Raw genomic sequence first — 20523 nt, 5'->3', positions numbered from 1 at the left:
CCTTTCCCACCTGGGGGAGAGAGTATGGCTGTGTCTCACAGGATCAGTCCCAAGGTGGATTCCAGGGAAAATCATCAAGCCCTACATTGCGCCACGGGACACAGCGCCCAGAGAAAGCCCAGAAAAGGAAAAGGACACCCAAAAGGATGAGACGCGTGCAGCATGGAGGAGAGAAGGAGAAAACCTGCACACCTTCAATAAGACCGACTCAACCCAAGAGAAGACAAAGCGAACCATACCTACCTGGCCCATGTCATTACTGGACTAAGCTACGATGAAAATGGACAAGTTTTTCCCACAAGAACTATCCCTTTCTCTATGCATCTGCCCTGCACTGCCTTTTCCTTCACCCTGTTTCCCACAGTTACACTCCTTCCCTGTTAACTTTTCTTCCTAATAACAATGTTTCTTACCCCATCCCTGTGCCCTTTACATTACAGTTGCAGATCACTTCTTCCTACTATCTGGCTTTAAAGTGTGCTTTTAATCCCAACAGTGCAACCCATCTACAATAACTACCACAGTGCAGATAATGATGCTGCTGCCTCTCACTGCCGCTGCTTGACTTTGGATGCACCTGGCCCTACCAACGGCATTTGGATTTGTCATCCCTCAGCCCTGACAAAATGCTTGAATCACCCAGGCAAAATCTCTGCAGCACGAGAATCTATGCCTGGCCATGAGAGGCAACAGTGAGCTTCTGTCTACGTGCCTGGTGGGAATTCTGCTGATGGCAAGAGACTATCCCATAACAGGTAAGAAACCCAACCCCGTTGACACCTAGCATGAGTGGACAAAGATTTTACTGCACAGGATGCCCAAGAATTGGATATACTGGGGTGGTCCCAGGCCACTTTCTGTATTTGGTTCTATAATAGGCAACCATTTTCAGCCTGTGCCACATTTCAATCACCCCCATTCCCTTTTTAGGCACGATGCGACTCTGATCGGAAAAGCTTGTTCTATCATTTAGTGCAATTGCACCAGTGACACTATCTCTTTATCCACAGTCAACCCTAGAGTGCTCCCCCGGGGTATGTTTCTTATCTGTGGGGATAGGGCGTGGGCTGGGATCCCTTCTTGCCTCCAGGGAGACTCCTGCACCCTTGGCCAGCTTACCACTCCCACCCCAAACATCTGTCTAATTTGAGATTGGCGAAGGAAAACCCAATTGGCTCGTCAAAAAATATCTTACGTTGAATTAGATGGAAATTGTAACTCCAAAATCAGTAACTGGAACAAAGGATAGAAGGTCGCGGTTTCCCTGTTTTTGCCCTGGGTAGCCGCAGCAAAGTCCCTGGGTGAGCTCACTGACCTGGGGTGCTGGCAGGGTAAGCAGGCCAGTGCACCTCTGAAGCCCTCAGCCGTCTGCTGGAGGACAAAGAAACCACCAGGCACGCGATGCTACAAAACCGAGCGGCCGTCGACTCCTGCTCCGTGCCCATGGTCATGGCTGCCAGAAGCTGGAGGGGCTGTGCTGCCTCAATCTAACATCCAGCAGTGAATCCATCCACAGGAGCATCCAGCTCTTAAAGGACCAAGTAAAGGACATCAAAATGTAGAAGGGCAAGGACTGGCTAGAAGGACTGCTTTGAGGATGGGAACTGAAGGGATGGGCAACTTCTTTTATCAAGGACATTTTATTATTCTCTTTATCGTTTTTATTATTTCACTCATCATTCCATGTTTAAATAATTGTTTGCAAACATCTGTAGGAGAAGCCTTTTTAATAAAAAAGAAAGGGTAGTTGTGGGAGCCCTGGAACATGCCTGAGGGGCAGAAATCATCATACTTGGGAGAAAGAAACCCTAAAACCTGTTGGAGAGACACTAAGGACATTAAAAAGAACTACTGCCACCGTACAGCCCTTTGTGGTTTTATTTTAATGTACCAGAATTCTGTTTTCCTGCTTGGCCCGTTGGCCTCTCCACCCCTTTTCCCCCTTATATGTATGTTCCCTAAAATGTTCTCTTTTCCCTGGTCACCCATTGGCCCCATTCTGCTAAAGAGCCCTTCCCCATTTTACGCTATTGGTTGTCCCCCTTTTCCCTGCCACTGCCCCACCCCTGACATGTCAGTCCATCGGCCCTGATGCTCTGCTCCATCCCCTTTCTTGCCTGTATTTGAACCTCGACACTCCACTTTTCCTTGTCTTTACCCCTGGACCCTTCACTGGTGCTTGCAATAACCTGCCCTGTGGAACCCCATTCAAAGAGTCTTCTTGCTTCTCCTTCCTTTTTTTCCTGGATTATCTGCAGTGTGTGGGTTTGCTTTTCCCAGTGAGCCTGCCTGTGCCACTGAAGTGACTTTCCTCCTTCACTGGAGACACGCGTTCGGAGCACAGGAGAGCCAGACCCTCTGCGATCACCTGCCCTGCATCTGCCCCGTTCCAGCCTCCTGCCTCTGCGGACACAGCTGATCACCCGGACACACACGGTGAGCGAGGAGCCGCCGCTACAGCCCGTTCCCACCCGAGACCGGCGTGGCCGCTGCCGCCCCACCCCCTCCCTCCTGTCTCCGTTCCCGCCTGCCCTTCGGCAAATCCGGGCTGCGGACTAAGCACAGAGACAGCGTGCTTGCATCTAAAGGGACTGACACCGAGTTATCTATTTCGTTCTGTTAGCAAATTAACTGTTATTGTTTTCTGTTTGTACAGTTAGATATATTAGTAAAAGAGCTGTTATTCCCACCCCCTTATCTCTGCCTCAGAGTCCTTGATTCAAACTATTATAATACTTGGGGGGGGGGAGTGGAACCAAAGTCTCTATCCCAAAGGGAAACTTCTGCCCTTACTGGCAGACACCTGTCCTTTCAAACCAGGACAACTTTTGGAGGGTTTTGGCACCTCACCACCACCTCACGCCACAACATCTCACACCCCAAGCAGGGCCTGTTCCTTTTTCCCTATACAACACACACTGGTCACAAGAAATGCAACGCTCATGGCTTTAGCACATTTCTCCCAAATGAATGACTCCAGTGTGATGAAAGGGACGAAATTCTGACTGCTCAAACCAAGAGCCTTATTTCCACCTGTTCAACAACGTCTCAGAGTCCAGCCCAGAGGAGCAGACAGAGTAGATGTAAATAAATGAAAACTGTATTTCTAACTGAATTCAGTAAAAACGAAAGTATATACAATAAAACTATGTACATGAAGAAACAAGTCTCTGCATCGGTCTGTTGGATCGTTGCCCAAGATAGATTTGTCTCTGTTGTGAGAACTGCTCATAAATAAATGGGATGGTATCTTTGTGGACTGAGGTGCACCCTGCAGGTTGGGCACGTGTGAGCAGTCTCCAGGGCAACAGGGAGGCACCGACTGCAGAAGACGTGGCCACACATGGTTGCCACAAGCTGTCGTCCATGTTGCACAATCTGGAAGAAAGAAAACCACAACATGTATTTGGAGAAAGAATTGGAGGTTGCTGCTCCATTGGCACCAGGCAAAGGAGACTTTAGAGCATCTGAAATCAATTAGAATAATAAGAGGCCCACAGATCTGCCAGTGCCATCTTGGCAAGGGCTTCTCCCTCCGCATTCACCACCAAGAAGTGACTTGTGGAGCTTCACAGGAAGGGCTGTGCTCCCAGCCAGCTGCCCACAGCATCCCACATCAGCCAACTGATTAGTGCAATCCCCCTTCTGGAATTCTGCTCCTCCCACAAAGCAGAAAGGATGAAAACAGGATCCTTACCTCTGAGTAAAAATCCATGCAAATTGGACACCTAATGACAACTCCTTGCTGTGCACTAGAGGGAACAGAACAAGAAATATGTTAACATGCAGCTGTTAATATCATCACACTTCAATGGTTATTGATACACAAAATCTCACATAACCATGCAACTGCACTGACTAGCCTTTGACAATTCCTTGAAAGGATCCTGCTGTCTTTTAACACACTGCTTGCTGCATTTAATGAGGATTTGGGGCCACCCTGCCCTGAGGAATAGAGTGTCCTGGTTTTCATGAGTAGAATTATGCATTCGGTCACCCAGCTCTGGGGTGTGAAATAACAGCAATCTCTAGTGTGGCAGCTTTCTGTATGGAAGCTTTGACTTCCAGGAGGTCATGAGTAACAGCTTTGTAACCACAGCATCCAGCTGCACTTACAGGAAGTGGAATACTGAGCTATGGCCTGTGTCCAATCCCCCTTCCTTCCCATACCTCCACACTAATTCCCTAAGGTTGTGTGCAGAGCTGTCATTCATGCCTTGGGCAGCCTTTTTCTCCCAAACTGCAAGTGGTATCCTTTGATCATCATGTAACATGGGAGAAGGAGGGAATTGAGTAGGGAGGGCTTGAAAGATAAACCAGGTATAGCTGTATAACTTAGTCCTACATAGAAAAGGAAAGAAGGTACAAAATCCCATGTTTGGTAGGGCATGAGCCCTACATACATACTCTGAGCTTTGAGTGCCCTCCTCCTCTGCTCCCTGTTCTGCAGGGGATGAGTCAGCTACAGGTTCTTCATTAGCTCCTCTTCCATTTCCAGAGCCATCCAGCTGGTCGTGGCTGCTCACTGTAGCATTTCTCCTTTCTTCTTCATGCACTGTAATTTAATTTTCAGAAGTTAGATCTATTTCTCTCTCTCCATGGAGCTACCCTTGAAATCAGTTATCAAAATTGTCAGTAATGGACTCTCTTCAGCTGGGTTTAACACAAGCTTTCACAAACTACTTTCCCAAAGGATAAGGCTGCACCCTTCCAGACATTGTGACTGCTCTGCTACAAACCGACACAAAGTATTTGATCTGTTCCCCCTACACATAGCTAAAAAGGTCACCTCCGAGATTCTAAAGGACAGTCGCTAAAAAATATAAAATATTTTGGAGCAGAGCCCCTTAGAAAATGAGATCATCTCCCTACTGAGTTAAGGTAATTTCAGAATGGCGTTACACGTAATGTGCCGTGTAGAACATGTAGAAGATTTCTGCAGCAAGGCTGATCTTTGTCTCGATACATTTGATCTTTAAAAATTTTCATGCCAATTACTGGTAAGGAGATTTAGTCCATCAAATAGACAGGAATTAAGAAACAAGCACTAAGTGATGTCCACAGGACAGTAAAACAACTTCCTTGTTGGTAGAACTGCCTTGTTAAGGTTCAGGCCTTGACATGCTTCAAGGAGCTCAGACCCAGGAGAAGGTTAACAAAGCTCAGGGAGAAGGATGCCCACTGAGAGTGGACACAAAGAATGCAGAGTTGAGGGGCCAAAAGGACATCTGGCACAACTCCCAAGATAAAGAAGAAAATATGAAACCCAGCTCTCCTGAAATCAACTCTGACTGGTACAAAGAAATTCCTGCAGGGGCAGACTGCAACCACCAATTCATGGAGCAGCAACTCAAGAAACTCCCCAGGCCAAAAGAAGAGAGACACTCAGCCATGGACTGAGGGGAATAATTACAGTGAGAAGTGACACGGCTGTTAACCAAAAGCAGGCAGAACACTAAGAAGATAACCGTGCCACTTGTAACCAATTAACGCCAATTCCTTTATTTGCTAAACTGTAGAAATAATGGAATTTTGGATGGTGAGTGTGTCTGATTTGTGAAATACCACTGAGCATCCAGACAGGCACAACATGCAAGTAAACAGACAGTGTCTCTCTCAAGTGTACAATTATTGACCGGCTGCAGCCCAGTAACAAATCCACTTCTTGTGGACAACATCTTGACCAAGTTCCAGGGACATCAGTTTTTTAAGGCCCAATCTGTAACAGCCAAGGGGTGAAGAAATGATGTCTGCATTTTAACTCTCAGAAACCGCAGGCAACAATGACTCTGCAACTCCAGTTGCTTATTGTCCGTGTGACAAGAATCAGCCACTAATCAATTAAAACTATAGAAAGAGTCACCAAATTAAAGTTCCCTTCTGCATAAGTATTCAGCCACCACTTTCATTGCATCACATTTACTGCAGGGATTTTCCACCGTGTCTGATAGAGGCCATCACACACACATTGGATCAGTTCTCTAAGACTTTGGCCAGAGGCTTCAGCCTTGTCCTTTGCCTTTTGTTAAAAGCAGTTTCAACCCCTGCTGCCAGAGCTTCTTGGAAAAGAACCAGAAAGATAACTATTGCATTTTAGATAAAAGTCCCTTCCCAGCTATAAAACATCAACTCACCTTGAAGAAACTTCCATTGGTGCACATGAAAAGGAAGAGAAAAAAGATACAGTTAGGTTTGGTGAGCCCCCCTAGTGATGCATGCAAACCTCAGCTCAGAGAGCAGTTAAAGCAGAGCAGGTGAGGAAGGGTGGGGTATCACCCTCTAAGTTTTGTTAAGAACATTCAAAGCAATAGCAAAGGGAGCTGCTGCCCGGAGAACAAACAAGTGGGTGCTGCTGATTCTGCTCCCACTACTGCAGCAAAATGGAATTGAACAGGGTAGAAACAGAGGCAGCTTAGGAACCACCTGAACACCCTCATCCCTCATCCCTCCTCCTTGTGCCCTAATTCAGATTGGCCTAGAGCTCTTTCTTTTCCTTGTTCGCCGCCAAACTGGCAAATTTTGCTATGATATTCGTAACATTTCACGTCAGATGAACAGTTTCTGAAGAAAGGAAACCACAACAGAAATTGGGAGTAAACAATTCTATCAGTCAATGCTAGATCTACAAGGAATACACAGATCTGCCAGCACCATCCCGGCAATGGCTTCTCCTTCTACGGATACCACCAAGAGAGGACTTGGAGGGATGTGCAGGTTGGAGATTCCCAGCAAGGGCTGTGCTTCCAGCCAGCTGCCCGTGGCATCCATCTAAAGCAACTGAGTTGTGTGCAGATCCCTTTCTGCCCCTTTACCTCCCAAAAATCTGGAATTACAACAACATGTGGATCCTCACCTGGGCGTTTTCATCCTCCCAGCTGGGAGGACTAACAAGACCTCCCAGCCATTCACTAGAGGGACAAGAATCAGAAGAACATGCAGCCATCAATTTCACAGAGCATAGAGGGTTAGACCAAGACATAAAAATGGCATAAATTGAAATAACCCCTAGTTCTGACTTAGCAACATCCCAGCTCACAAACACATTGAAGTGCAGGAACTATTACGTACCGCAAGCTTTGCATGGGTAAAGTAAGAAAAAAAAGTAATAACTTCCTGAGAAATACAAAATATTTCCCCTGGATTTTACATGTTTTTAGGTTTTTCTTCCCATTACTTCCCTTCCAGACAGGCCACTATGTTTCAAGTAAGAATTCTCTAAGCAGAATCAAGTAGTAACAAAAAAAACCTGGCAAAAATCCGTGTCTACTTTACATCAGAAGTTATTACACTTTAGAGAGACACTTTCTATGTCACGTACAATTCAATATCTCTTGGCTCCTGTAGAAGGTTGCTCGGCACCTCAGGGGAATTTCCTGATGATCTGGAACGAATTGGCCATTGCTGGCTTTCTTCCCAGTCCTGCAGTAAGGTAAAAATGGACACAGATTAGGATCCGCTTGAAGCTACCCCATCCTGCTTCCCTGTTTGTGTTCCCTGCATGGATTTGGGCTAGAACCTCTTCCTTCCCTTGTTAGCCCTAAACATTTCATATTGAATAAGAGCTGCTTAGAAACAGAAATCATAACCACAGGAACCTGGGGCAAAAGACTTTGCTGCTCTCTTGCCACCAGGCACACAGCACTTAGAGTTTGTGCAGCCTGTCACTCAATGCTGGAACTAGAAGGAGTACACAGATGTGCCAGTGCCATCCTGGCAAGGGATTCTCCCTCTATGGACACCACCAAGAAAGGACTTGGAGGAACGTGCAAGTTGGAGCTTCCCAGCAATGGGCTGTGCTTCCAGCCATCTGCCTGTGGCACCCATCAAAGACAAGTGAGTTGTGCAGCTCCTCCTCTGCCCCTTTCCCTCCCACAAAGCAGAAAGGACAAGAACAAGTGATAAGAACATGATCCTCACATCTGTAACATCGTCCTGCCACGTGGGAGGATTCTCAAAACGGTCTGGCCATTCACTAGAGTTAATAGAACTGAAAGAAGAACATGCAGACATCAATTTCAGAGTGTACAGAGGATCACCAAGACATAAAAATGCAGAAATTTAAACAACCCCTCATTCTGATTTAGGAAGATACCAGCCAAGAAACACAAGCAGTGCAAGGGCTTTTATGTACTGCAAGCATTTCAGTGTATCTCAATCCGTAACGTAAGAAACATTCAATAAAGTCTTCCTGAATGGAGAGGACAGGTTTCTCCTGGATTTTGCTGGTTTAAGGTTGTTTTTCCCCATCAGTTCCCTTCCAGGCTCTCCACAATATTTCAAATCAGATTCCATCACATGGAGTCAAGAAGAATCCAACAATTTGGAAAAAACAAACCAAAAACAACCCCTGTGTCTACTATATATGAGAAGTTACACTTTGGAGAGACACTGTATCTGTCACATCCCTGTAGTTATCTATTGCTTCCTCTTCACTATCACTCGCCCAGAGCTCAGCTGAATCCTCTGTGTCTCTGGAGCCAAGTGGGTACAGCTGGCTCTGCTCCCTGTCCTGCACCTCTGAGTCCTCATCCTGACTCACTGGAGGACTAGAAGGAACTGCTGGCCATGCACTAACAAAGAGCAGAACCAGAAGAGCATGCAGCCATTTAAACATGGAGCCAACAATTTCACTGGCAACAGAGAGTTACCAAGACTTAACACTTATTCTGGATTAGCAATATCCCAGCCTGGCACCCCAATTGTTCCCCGAGCTGCTACGCACTGCAAGCATTTGAGCATAGATAAACCAATACAGTAATGAATATTCACCCATGACTTCATGAAAACAAAAGAAAAGAAAGGTTTCCTCTGAATTTTGTGATGCGTTTTTTAGATTCTTTGACTTACTTCTCTGCCAGACAGGCCACTATATTGGAGGTCTGAAGTTTCTGCAGAGATTTCAGCAGAGCCCAGAAGCTTGGCAAAAACCATTACCATATAACAGAAATGAGAATGTAGAAGACATTTTACTCTCACATACCCATCACTATCACTTGTTTCCTCATTTTCATGAGTTGCCAGTGGCCCAACAGAATTCTCTGCTGCTCTGGAAAGATGTGAGTGCTGCTGGTTCTGCTCCCTGTCCTGCAGTGGGGTAAAAATGAACAGAGCTTATGAACTGCTTGAAGCAACTCTGTTCTACTTGCCTGTTTCAGTTTCCTGAATGGATTTGGGCTAGAACCTCTTCTTTCCCTTGTCAGGCTCAAAACCAGCAACTTCTGCAGTGATAACTGTAAACACCTCATGTTGGGGGAACTGTTGACTAAGGAAGGAAACCAGAACAAGCATTGCGAGTAAAGAATTCTGGTTTACTGCTCCCTTGGCACCAGGCACAGATGCCTTGGAGGATGTGCAGTCTGTAAGTCAAGGCTAGAACTACAAGGAACACAGCGATCTGCCAGCGCCATCCTGGCAAGGGCTTCTCCCTCTACAGACACCACCAAGAAAGAACTTGGAGGGACCTGCAAGTTGGAGCTTCCCAGCAATGGGCTGTGCTTCCAGCCAGCTGCCTGCAGCATCCCACCTAAGACAAGTGAGTAGCACAGCTCCCCCTCTGCCCCTTTCCCTCCCACAAAGCTGAAAGGACAAGGACAAGTTGATTCTCACCTGTGAGTCCTCATCTGACCAATATGGGAAATCAAAATCATACAGCAGCCAACCACTAGAGAGAGCAGATCCAGAAGAACATGCAGCCATTTAAACAGGGAGCCATTTATTTCACAGGGCACCAAGGGTTACCAACAAAGAAAATCTTGGTACACTTAAAATATCCCCAGTTCAAATTAACCAACATCCCGGGCCCTGAAACGCAATCATTGCAAGAATTTTTACGTGCTGCAAGCATTTCAGGCCGTCAATCCATTCTCTTGCATTCAGTGTTGGATGGACAGCTTCTAAGAAGGGAAGGCTTCACAAACAGAAAAGAAGGGCTTCTGCTGGATTTTGTTGGGTTTATTTAACCTCTTCAAGTCAGGCCACTATTTTCCGTGTCTGGAGTATTTGCACAGAGGTAAGCAGACCCAAAAGCTTGGCCAAAACCCCTTTCTACAACATATCTGAAATTAAGAGTTTTGATAGACTCTTTCTCTCTCACATACCCATCATCTTCTCTTGGTTCCTCTTCATCATCCCTTCCCTGTTGCTCAGCTGAATTGTCTGATGCTCCGGAAAGATGTGGCTGCTGCTGGCTCTGCTCCCTGTCCTGAAGTGGGGAAGAGATGGAGGCACTTAGGAACCACCTGAACACTGAACTTCCTGCCCCTCTGTTTCAGCTCCCAAAATGAATTTGGGCTTGAGCTGTTTCTTTCCCTCTTTCTCCCTCCAACTGACAAGTTCACCTGTGATACCCCGAACATTACTTATTATACAAACATCGAGTGAAGAGAAAACAACCTATACCCAAACCTTCTCTTGTGTTTAGTGCAAGTGGAGCTGGGTCACGCAAATGTCAAATTGGATGCCTTTGCAAATGTTCATGAGCAACCCTGTCAAGATGTAATTCTCGTTCTATGTCAGCTGCATTTCTGGTTTGCACAGCAGCAGTGGCATCCCAAACTTAAGCAGATACACTGCACTGTGGAGCTAGATGAAAGCATATTCCTTCAAAACAGGAGGGGAAAATGAAAAAATCCCAAAGGGCACTCTTTTAAAGACTTCTTGGAATAAGAAACAGAATTAGAGTCTACTCCAGTCATCTGCAGGAGCATTTTACACCTCAGCGACAGGGGTACCTTAAAGTGATGCTGCAGATGAAATGCTTCTTATTTGGGAAGCCAAAGACTTCCTGTGCTCTCCTTTAAATCACTGGAGCAACAACCTCTTTTAGATTGGTCACCCACTCCGTTCAAGGGATTCTCAGGCATGCTGATGTGTTCATGAGTGTGTTTGGGTTTGACTGGGAAATGTGTCTAAAGTGGTAAATCAGAGCCATCTTTCTACCTTGGAGGTGTGGGTACTCAGCAAGATTGCAGAAGAAATGCAAGAAGTCTAATTTGAATGCAAGATGGAGAGGAATGTGCTATTCAATACTTACCACAGGAGACTCATCGTCACTAAGAATAACAATGACTTCAGGCACAGAAGATTCACTTGTGTCATTTATGAATTGCCCAGCAGCTGAAGAAAGAGAAAGTTAGAATTAAGAGCAGAGATTAAAAGAGGAATGAAATGGGCTGCCACTGTGGAACAAGCTGAGGTTGGATTCACTGTCTGCCCTGGGTCTCCATATTTCAGGAATGTGTCCAAAATTTCACCCAAGCTTTGCCCTCAACAGTCCACAGGGAGCACTGTCAGCCCTGTCTGAAGGGGAAATACTAGAGGAAGAGCAGCTGAGCTCCTCACAAGTTCTGTTGCGTGACAACAGCTTTTGGAAGGCTCACACCAACAGGTGAATCATCTCACATAGGGGAATGATTAGCATACAGGAGAAGATAAACAACCAACAATAGAGGGGATCCTAATTTTACACTACCATGCTATACATGTTCCCCTGAAGGACGGGACACAGGTAATGACAAACTTTCCCTTATCTTTTTCAAGCTTGGGAGGCCCCAAACTCAGTTTGCACCTCCACTGTGGCAGCTGCAGTGACTGCCAGCTCATCAGAACACACATTCAGGTGATTGAGCAGCACTTGAGGACCTTTGCTACACAGCTCATCTCTCACTAGGGGCCAATGTAGCGAGCTCATTAACAAACCAAAACAGTTGTCAGAAGGCTTGTTGTTTCAGGATGCTGTACCAGGTGATTCCTCAAGCCCCAGGTTTCCCTTCCTCCCCAGTAAAGGGCATAGAAACTGGCAAAAGCACATTGCCAGCAGGTTCTCACTCTCCAGAACAGCTCCTGTTCTTACCAGGCTCCAAAGCAGGTGTACCACTTTCCACAAGCTCTGTTGGCTCTGCCTGTGAAGTTCCACCTGTGCTGGAGGGCTGCAGCCTGCTCCGTTTCCGAGCTGGTCCGGAAGCAGCTGCTCCTCCAGGGCGCTTTCGCTGACCCTGGGAGAGAACAAAGCCTTGGCATTTTCCCAGGCTCTGATTTGAACACGGCCCTTGGTTCTTACAACACCAATGACAGCACACAAGGATACAGAAAGCAATCCTGTGAAGGCTGGAATACAGATCAAATAGTGCTATGAGCCATTCCCACCTCAATACAGCACCTCAGAGAAAAGACCTCACCCCTGATTTCTGACAAGCTGCCTCACCAAGAAAGAGACTGTTCCAATGGTTTAAAAATGAGAAGACCAATCCCCAATTCTATCCTGTTGCTGCTTAACACTGTAAACATTTCAAAATTACTGCTAACACCCAAAGAGATTCCAAACCTTCAGTATTCCAGAACATGAAGTTCCTTGAAGTTTTTAAAAGCTTCTGTGTTTCTGTTTCCCTATGTTCCTATGCATTTGCTACAAACTCTTGAAATCCCTTCTGGAAGTACCTTGGAAAATGTTTCAAGAATCAGATTTGCATTGAGTAGCAAAGTACTTACTGAGCTCATGGTGCTTTGTGAGCAAAAAGCACCTGTAAATGTAGAGGGGCAAACACCAACAAAGGAATGCCAGGGATGTGATCAATTCCTTAGCTTCCTCTAGGTAGCCCAGTGCAGATTTTTCAGAGAGAAAACTGGTCTTCCAAACCTATCAGAAAAACAGAGGGGTGATTATCTACTTGGAATGCCAATTCTTTTGAACATCCCCATGCTCCAAGACTCCCATTCCTGAGTGTCCAGTTCCTATCCAAAGTTGGATAAGAAGTCCATGGCTCTGGTGTTTGAGCCCATGTGCAGCCCAGCCCAGCCCCTCAGCGGCAGCAGCCTTTTTGTAAGATGTCTCCACTCACCTGCACACTCACACCAGAGTGTGGCTCCCAAATTAACTTGAAAACACGCTCTAATCCCACTCGGAGTGGAGAAGACGGATGCTCCACGTCTGCAGCGCAGCAGAGAATCCGTCAACTGGCTCAACAGACTCTGTGTCAACAGAACCTTGGGGGCAGGAGTGACCCTGGCAACCGGTTCCAACATTCCATGCCCAGGTAACAGGTGTCCCTTTTGCTCACCCATGGAGCTCCAGAATGCCATGGAGGCACCTCAACCATCGCCTGGTTCCGCTGCCACCCACTGGATCAGGGTGCCCAGGGCCCTGTCCAGCCCGGCCTGCAACATTCCAGGGACAGGCCATGCACAGCTTCTCTGGGCAGCCTGTTGCCATGTCTCAGCACCGTCACAGCTGATGCCAACGTGCCATGGAATGTCCCCCTTGCAGTGCAGGCCCTTCCCTTGCCCATGGCTCCCTGCCCCCTGCAGGCACTGCAGGCCGCAATGAGGCCTCCCCGGAGCTGCTCCTCTCCAGGCCGGACAGCCCCGGCTCTCCCAGCCTGGCTGCACAGGACGGCTGCTCCAGGCCTCCACACATGCCCAGGGCTCCTGCGGCCCTGCTGCACAGGCACATCCCGCCTGTGCTGGGCACAGCTGGACACGGCTCTGCCCTGGGGCCTCAGGGGCAGAGCAGGGCAGGGCTGCACCTCCCGCCGCCCTCAGCCTCAGCCCTGAGCGTCACTGCAGCCTCTGTGCCCACAGAAACCCCAACAAACCACACCAAACCACAGCAAACATACATTTACACCCTTCCTTGGCCCTCCTCCTCCACGGTTCTCGCTCTCTTGCTGTTTTAGGTCATGCAGGAGTGTCTTAACTTTAACCATAGTAAATCCAAGTGTGTTTAACCATAGTAAATCCAAAATCCAAGTGTGTTGGATTTTTTTCCAAACTGTGGAAAGTATCCCAATTCAGATCCTTATTTCAAGTCTCTGAAATCTTAACATTGTCCTGGGTTTGGGGCTCTTCCTCCCACAGTGGTTATTCTAATACAAATTATTTGTATTATTTTATCAGGATCTGATATTCAGGGCTCCTGCTCTCAGCAGCCGGACAGTGTCCTCTGGAATGTGGCTGTGCTGGGGCAGAGACGTCAACAGGGAGGGACCTCAACCAGACACTCGCGAGTTCGGCGAGGATGTGACAGGAACACCTGTGGAGTGCAGGGGGGTTTGGGGACAAGAGACGTAATACAGCCAGCCCTCTTTGCTGCTGTGTTTGAAAATATGGGTCCGAGTTTAGGCTGGGGACGTCCCGGCAGCTGATCCCCCTAAGGTGGGAGAAAAGAAGATGGGTGGCAATATGACCAAAGTAGACAAGAGCATTTATGGACAGTTTAACTTTATTCTGCAGAGACATGGCAAAGATTGTTCCAAGAAGGAACTTAAGCTGCTTGTGAGGTGGATCTGTAAGAACTTCCCTGACACATCAGCTGATGACATGCGGGATATCAGGTTTTGGGACTCAGTGGGGACCAAGCTCTAGCAGCTTTCAGTGAAAAGGGACCCCAGCACATCCTGCATGCTCCCTATTTTCCACCTTAAAAAACTTGAAGCCCTGCACCAATAACTGTTTTGATGGACTCCTTGAAAGTTAGGGAATCAAGGAGTGGGTATTTTCTAAAATGAAAACTGGATTAGTCGTCTTCATAATTGTCATTATACTGTTAGTTGTTCCATGTCCGTTAGGATGCTATTACAAAGATTTGCAAAACTCCTTCAGTTCTATTTTTATAATTAAACAGAAAAAGGAAGATGTGGGAGTCAGCCTGACTGGTATTCCAGGTCAGGCAACAATCATGGAAGAAGAATTAAATCCCAACCCTGAATCTTGGGAGGCGTTTGTTTAAGTCGTGGTGATCCCAGAAAGAGGCTTCTGAAGAGTTATGGGATTGCCTATTTTATTACCTCATACGTATTCCTAGCCTTCATTTCCCAGTTAATTATCACCACTACCAGTTCCTAAAATGTTCTGCCTCCCTTGTATTCCCATTAGCCCTCAGTAAATGCAGTGTTCCACCCAGCCTACCCCATCAGACCCTGCCTTCCCTTACTCCACCTCTGCACCACTCTTCCTTATACCCATCACACCCTAACCTCAACTACATCCCCACTCTTAGCCCATATTTTTACCATAGACCTCCCTTTGTCTTTGTCTTTGACCCCTGGCTCCTAAAGAGACCTTGTCCCCTTAGGTACTGTATTCATAATTTAGGCCTCGTCCCACATTAACTTTCATTATTATTAAAGTGTTTCCTGTTACTAACTCATGGTTGTTGTACCGCTTTTCTTTTCTTTTTCCAATTTTGCCCTAACATCTGCGCAAACCTAAAAAGTAATGTCGAAGTCAATAAGAGAGAAACAAAGCCAAATAAAGCCAAACAAAGACCCTCGTTCCCTGAATGTCAATTCTGCTTTTCCTGCTGTGTCTCCTTTGGCAGCAGAGCAGGGCCTGGGGAGGAAGGTGCTGTCCCCGGGAGCACAACAAACCCCTGAGCCCTGTTGGGAAATTCTGCTGGAGGGGTAGCTGAACACCTGACAATGTTAAGACTTCAGAGACTTGAAATAAGGATCTGAATTGGGATACTTTCCACAGTTTGAAAAAAAAATCCAACACACTTGGATTTTGGATTTACTATGGTTAAACACACTTGGATTTACTATGGTTAAAGTTAAGACACTCCTGTATGACCTAAAACAGCAAGAGAGCGAGAACCGTGGAGGAGGAGGGCCGAGGAAGGGTGTAAATATGTGTTTGCTGTGGTTTGGTGTGGTTTGTTGGGGTTTCTGTGGGCACAGAGGCTGCAGTGACGCTCAGGGCTGAGGCTGAGGGCGGCGGGAGGTGCAGCCCTGCCCTGCTCTGCCCCTGAGGCCCCAGGGCAGAGCCGTGTCCAGCTGTGCCCAGCACAGGCGGGATGTGCCTGTGCAGCAGGGCCGCAGGAGCCCTGGGCATGTGTGGAGGCCTGGAGCAGCCGTCCTGTGCAGCCAGGCTGGGAGAGCCGGGGCTGTCCGGCCTGGAGAGGAGCAGCTCCGGGGAGGCCTCATTGCGGCCTGCAGTGCCTGCAGGGGGCAGGGAGCCATGGGCAAGGGAAGGGCCTGCACTGCAAGGGGGACATTCCATGGCACGTTGGCATCAGCTGTGACGGTGCTGAGACATGGCAACAGGCTGCCCAGAGAAGCTGTGCATGGCCTGTCCCTGGAATGTTGCAGGCCGGGCTGGACAGGGCCCTGGGCACCCTGATCCAGTGGGTGGCAGCGGAACCAGGCGATGGTTGAGGTGCCTCCATGGCATTCTGGAGCTCCATGGGTGAGCAAAAGGGACACCCGTTACCTGGGCATGGAATGTTGGAACCGGTTGCCAGGGTCACTCCTGCCCCCAAGGTTCTGTTGACACAGAGTCTGTTGAGCCAGTTGACGGATTCTCTGCTGCGCTGCAGACGTGGAGCATCCGTCTTCTCCACTCCGAGTGGGATTAGAGCGTGTTTTCAAGTTAATTTGGGAGCCACACTCTGGTGTGAGTGTGCAGGTGAGTGGAGACATCTTACAAAAAGGCTGCTGCCGCTGAGGGGCTGGGCTGGGCTGCACATGGGCTCAAACACCAGAGCCATGGACTTCTTATCCAACTTTGGATAGGAACTGGACACTCAGGAATGGGAGTCTTGGAGCATGGGGATGTTCAAAAGAATTGGCATTCCAAGTAGATAATCACCCCTCTGTTTTTCTGATAGGTTTGGAAGACCAGTTTTCTCTCTGAAAAATCTGCACTGGGCTACCTAGAGGAAGCTAAGGAATTGATCACATCCCTGGCATTCCTTTGTTGGTGTTTGCCCCCCTACATTTACAGGTGCTTTTTGCTCACAAAGCACCATGAGCTCAGTAAGTACTTTGCTACTCAATGCAAATCTGATTCTTGAAACATTTTCCAAGGTACTTCCAGAAGGGATTTCAAGAGTTTGTAGCAAATGCATAGGAACATAGGGAAACAGAAACACAGAAGCTTTTAAAAACTTCAAGGAACTTCATGTTCTGGAATACTGAAGGTTTGGAATCTCTTTGGGTGTTAGCAGTAATTTTGAAATGTTTACAGTGTTAAGCAGCAACAGGATAGAATTGGGGATTGGTCTTCTCATTTTTAAACCATTGGAACAGTCTCTTTCTTGGTGAGGCAGCTTGTCAGAAATCAGGGGTGAGGTCTTTTCTCTGAGGTGCTGTATTGAGGTGGGAATGGCTCATAGCACTATTTGATCTGTATTCCAGCCTTCACAGGATTGCTTTCTGTATCCTTGTGTGCTGTCATTGGTGTTGTAAGAACCAAGGGCCGTGTTCAAATCAGAGCCTGGGAAAATGCCAAGGCTTTGTTCTCTCCCAGGGTCAGCGAAAGCGCCCTGGAGGAGCAGCTGCTTCCGGACCAGCTCGGAAACGGAGCAGGCTGCAGCCCTCCAGCACAGGTGGAACTTCACAGGCAGAGCCAACAGAGCTTGTGGAAAGTGGTACACCTGCTTTGGAGCCTGGTAAGAGCAGGAGCTGTTCTGGAGAGTGAGAACCTGCTGGCCATGTGCTTTTGCCAGTTTCTATGCCCTTTACTGGGGAGGAAGGGAAACCTGGGGCTTGAGGAATCACCTGGTACAGCATCCTGAAACAACAAGCCTTCTGACAACTGTTATGATTTGTTAATGAGCTCGCTACATTGGCCCCTAGTGAGAGATGAGCTGTGTAGCAAAGTTGTTCAAGTGCTGCTCAATCACCTGAATGTGTGTTCTGATGAGCTGGCAGTCACTGCAGCTGCCACAGTGGAGGTGCAAACTGAGTTTGGGGCCTCCCAAGCTTGAAAAAGATAAGGGAAAGTTTGTCATTACCTGTGTCCCGTCCTTCAGGGGAACATGTATAGCATGGTAGTGTAAAATTAGGATCCCCTCTATTGTTGGTTGTTTATCTTCTCCTGTATGCTAATCATTCCCCTATGTGAGATGATTCACCTGTTGGTGTGAGCCTTCCAAAAGCTGTTGTCACGCAACAGAACTTGTGAGGAGCTCAGCTGCTCTTCCTCTAGTATTTCCCCTTCAGACAGGGCTGACAGTGCTCCCTGTGGACTGTTGAGGGCAAAGCTTGGGTGAAATTTTGGACACGTTCCTGAAATATGGAGACCCAGGGCAGACAGTGAATCCAACCTCAGCTTGTTCCACAGTGGCAGCCCATTTCATTCCTCTTTTAATCTCTGCTCTTAATTCTAACTTTCTCTTTCTTCAGCTGCTGGGCAATTCATAAATGACACAAGTGAATCTTCTGTGCCTGAAGTCATTGTTATTCTTAGTGACGATGAGTCTCCTGTGGTAAGTATTGAATAGCACATTCCTCTCCATCTTGCATTCAAATTAGACTTCTTGCATTTCTTCTGCAATCTTGCTGAGTACCCACACCTCCAAGGTAGAAAGATGGCTCTGATTTACCACTTTAGACACATTTCCCAGTCAAACCCAAACACACTCATGAACACATCAGCATGCCTGAGAATCCCTTGAACGGAGTGGGTGACCAATCTAAAAGAGGTTGTTGCTCCAGTGATTTAAAGGAGAGCACAGGAAGTCTTTGGCTTCCCAAGTAAGAAGCGTTTCATCTGCAGCATCACTTTAAGGTACCCCTGTCGCTGAGGTGTAAAATGCTCCTGCAGATGACTGGAGTAGACTCTAATTCTGTTTCTTATTCCAAGAAGTCTTTAAAAGAGTGCCCTTTGGGATTTTTTCATTTTCCGCTCCTGTTTTGAAGGAATATGCTTTCATCTAGCTCCACAGTGCAGTGTATCTGCTTAAGTTTGGGATGCCACTGCTGCTGTGCAAACCAGAAATGCAGCTGACATAGAACGAGAATTACATCTTGACAGGGTTGCTCATGAACATTTGCAAAGGCATCCAATTTGACATTTGCGTGACCCAGCTCCACTTGCACTAAACACAAGAGAAGGTTTGGGTATAGGTTGTTTTCTCTTCACTCGATGTTTGTATAATAAGTAATGTTCGGGGTATCACAGGTGAACTTGTCAGTTGGAGGGAGAAAGAGGGAAAGAAACAGCTCAAGCCCAAATTCATTTTGGGAGCTGAAACAGAGGGGCAGGAAGTTCAGTGTTCAGGTGGTTCCTAAGTGCCTCCATCTCTTCCCCACTTCAGGACAGGGAGCAGAGCCAGCAGCAGCCACATCTTTCCGGAGCATCAGACAATTCAGCTGAGCAACAGGGAAGGGATGATGAAGAGGAACCAAGAGAAGATGATGGGTATGTGAGAGAGAAAGAGTCTATCAAAACTCTTAATTTCAGATATGTTGTAGAAAGGGGTTTTGGCCAAGCTTTTGGGTCTGCTTACCTCTGTGCAAATACTCCAGACACGGAAAATAGTGGCCTGACTTGAAGAGGTTAAATAAACCCAACAAAATCCAGCAGAAGCCCTTCTTTTCTGTTTGTGAAGCCTTCCCTTCTTAGAAGCTGTCCATCCAACACTGAATGCAAGAGAATGGATTGACGGCCTGAAATGCTTGCAGCACGTAAAAATTCTTGCAATGATTGCGTTTCAGGGCCCGGGATGTTGGTTAATTTGAACTGGGGATATTTTAAGTGTACCAAGATTTTCTTTGTTGGTAACCCTTGGTGCCCTGTGAAATAAATGGCTCCCTGTTTAAATGGCTGCATGTTCTTCTGGATCTGCTCTCTCTAGTGGTTGGCTGCTGTATGATTTTGATTTCCCATATTGGTCAGATGAGGACTCACAGGTGAGAATCAACTTGTCCTTGTCCTTTCAGCTTTGTGGGAGGGAAAGGGGCAGAGGGGGAGCTGTGCTACTCACTTGTCCTAGGTGGGATGCTGCAGGCAGCTGGCTGGAAGCACAGCCCATTGCTGGGAAGCTCCAACTTGCAGGTCCCTCCAAGTTCTTTCTTGGTGGTGTCTGTAGAGGGAGAAGCCCTTGCCAGGATGGCGCTGGCAGATCGCTGTGTTCCTTGTAGTTCTAGCCTTGACTTACAGACTGCACATCCTCCAAGGCATCTGTGCCTGGTGCCAAGGGAGCAGTAAACCAGAATTCTTTACTCGCAATGCCTGTTCTGGTTTCCTTCCTTAGTCAACAGTTCCCCCAACATGAGGTGTTTACAGTTATCACTGCAGAAGTTGCTGGTTTTGAGCCTGACAAGGGAAAGAAGAGGTTCTAGCCCAAATCCATTCAGGAAACTGAAACAGGCAAGTAGAACAGAGTTGCTTCAAGCAGTTCATAAGCTCTGTTCATTTTTACCCCACTGCAGGACAGGGAGCAGAACCAGCAGCACTCACATCTTTCCAGAGCAGCAGAGAATTCTGTTGGGCCACTGGCAACTCATGAAAATGAGGAAACAAGTGATAGTGATGGGTATGTGAGAGTAAAATGTCTCTCTACATTCTCATTTCTGTTATATGGTAATGGTTTTTGCCAAGCTTCTGGGCTCTGCTGAAATCTCTGCAGAAACTTCAGACCTCCAATATAGTGGCCTGTCTGGCAGAGAAGTAAGTCAAAGAATCTAAAAAACGCATCACAAAATTCAGAGGAAACCTTTCTTTTCTTTTGTTTTCATGAAGTCATGGGTGAATATTCATTACTGTATTGGTTTATCTATGCTCAAATGCTTGCAGTATGTAGCA

The 20523-nt window shown here is 47.1% G+C and overlaps 2 protein-coding genes and 1 long non-coding RNA gene across 3 annotated transcripts in view; 1 reads left to right on the top strand and 2 right to left on the bottom strand.

Annotated features, from left to right (window-relative positions):
• Positions 1 to 3196: 3196 nt before the first annotated feature.
• On the bottom strand, positions 3197 to 4589 carry LOC306816096. Its single transcript, XR_013777573.1, has 3 exons — positions 4408 to 4589; positions 3698 to 3752; positions 3197 to 3378 (listed from the first exon to the last, which is right to left on the bottom strand). It is a non-coding gene; the product is annotated as an uncharacterized lncRNA (long non-coding RNA).
• Positions 4590 to 6546: 1957 nt separating this feature from the next.
• On the bottom strand, positions 6547 to 12614 carry LOC306816095 (uncharacterized protein; the record flags this gene model as incomplete). The annotated part of the gene is made up of 10 exons (XM_079332584.1): positions 12487 to 12614; positions 11852 to 11993; positions 11033 to 11115; positions 10098 to 10201; positions 9607 to 9661; positions 8981 to 9084; positions 8375 to 8570; positions 7319 to 7419; positions 6854 to 6908; positions 6547 to 6561 (listed from the first exon to the last, which is right to left on the bottom strand). The coding sequence occupies exons 1-10, from the start codon at positions 12493 to 12495 to the stop codon at positions 6547 to 6549; spliced, it is 864 nt and encodes a 287-aa protein (XP_079188710.1). The 5' UTR covers positions 12496 to 12614.
• Positions 12615 to 16620: 4006 nt separating this feature from the next.
• LOC306816094 (uncharacterized protein) overlaps positions 16621 to 20523 on the top strand; it is a gene marked incomplete at its 3' end in the record, with an annotated part of 8985 nt that continues 5082 nt past the window's right edge. Inside the window, exons 1-6 of the mRNA XM_079332583.1 lie at positions 16621 to 16748; positions 17242 to 17383; positions 18120 to 18202; positions 19034 to 19137; positions 19574 to 19628; positions 20151 to 20254. Coding sequence (XP_079188709.1) covers positions 16740 to 16748; positions 17242 to 17383; positions 18120 to 18202; positions 19034 to 19137; positions 19574 to 19628; positions 20151 to 20254 — 497 coding nt within the window. The 5' untranslated portion in view covers positions 16621 to 16739. The remainder of the gene's footprint in view (positions 16749 to 17241; positions 17384 to 18119; positions 18203 to 19033; positions 19138 to 19573; positions 19629 to 20150; positions 20255 to 20523) is intronic.

Source organism: Erithacus rubecula, assembly GCF_903797595.1.
Source record: "Erithacus rubecula genome assembly, contig: scaffold_362_arrow_ctg1, whole genome shotgun sequence".
NCBI classification, from domain to species: Eukaryota; Metazoa; Chordata; class Aves; order Passeriformes; family Muscicapidae; genus Erithacus; species Erithacus rubecula.
Note: the sequence above shows the minus strand (reverse complement) of the source record. Positions and strands in the feature narration are given on the sequence as shown.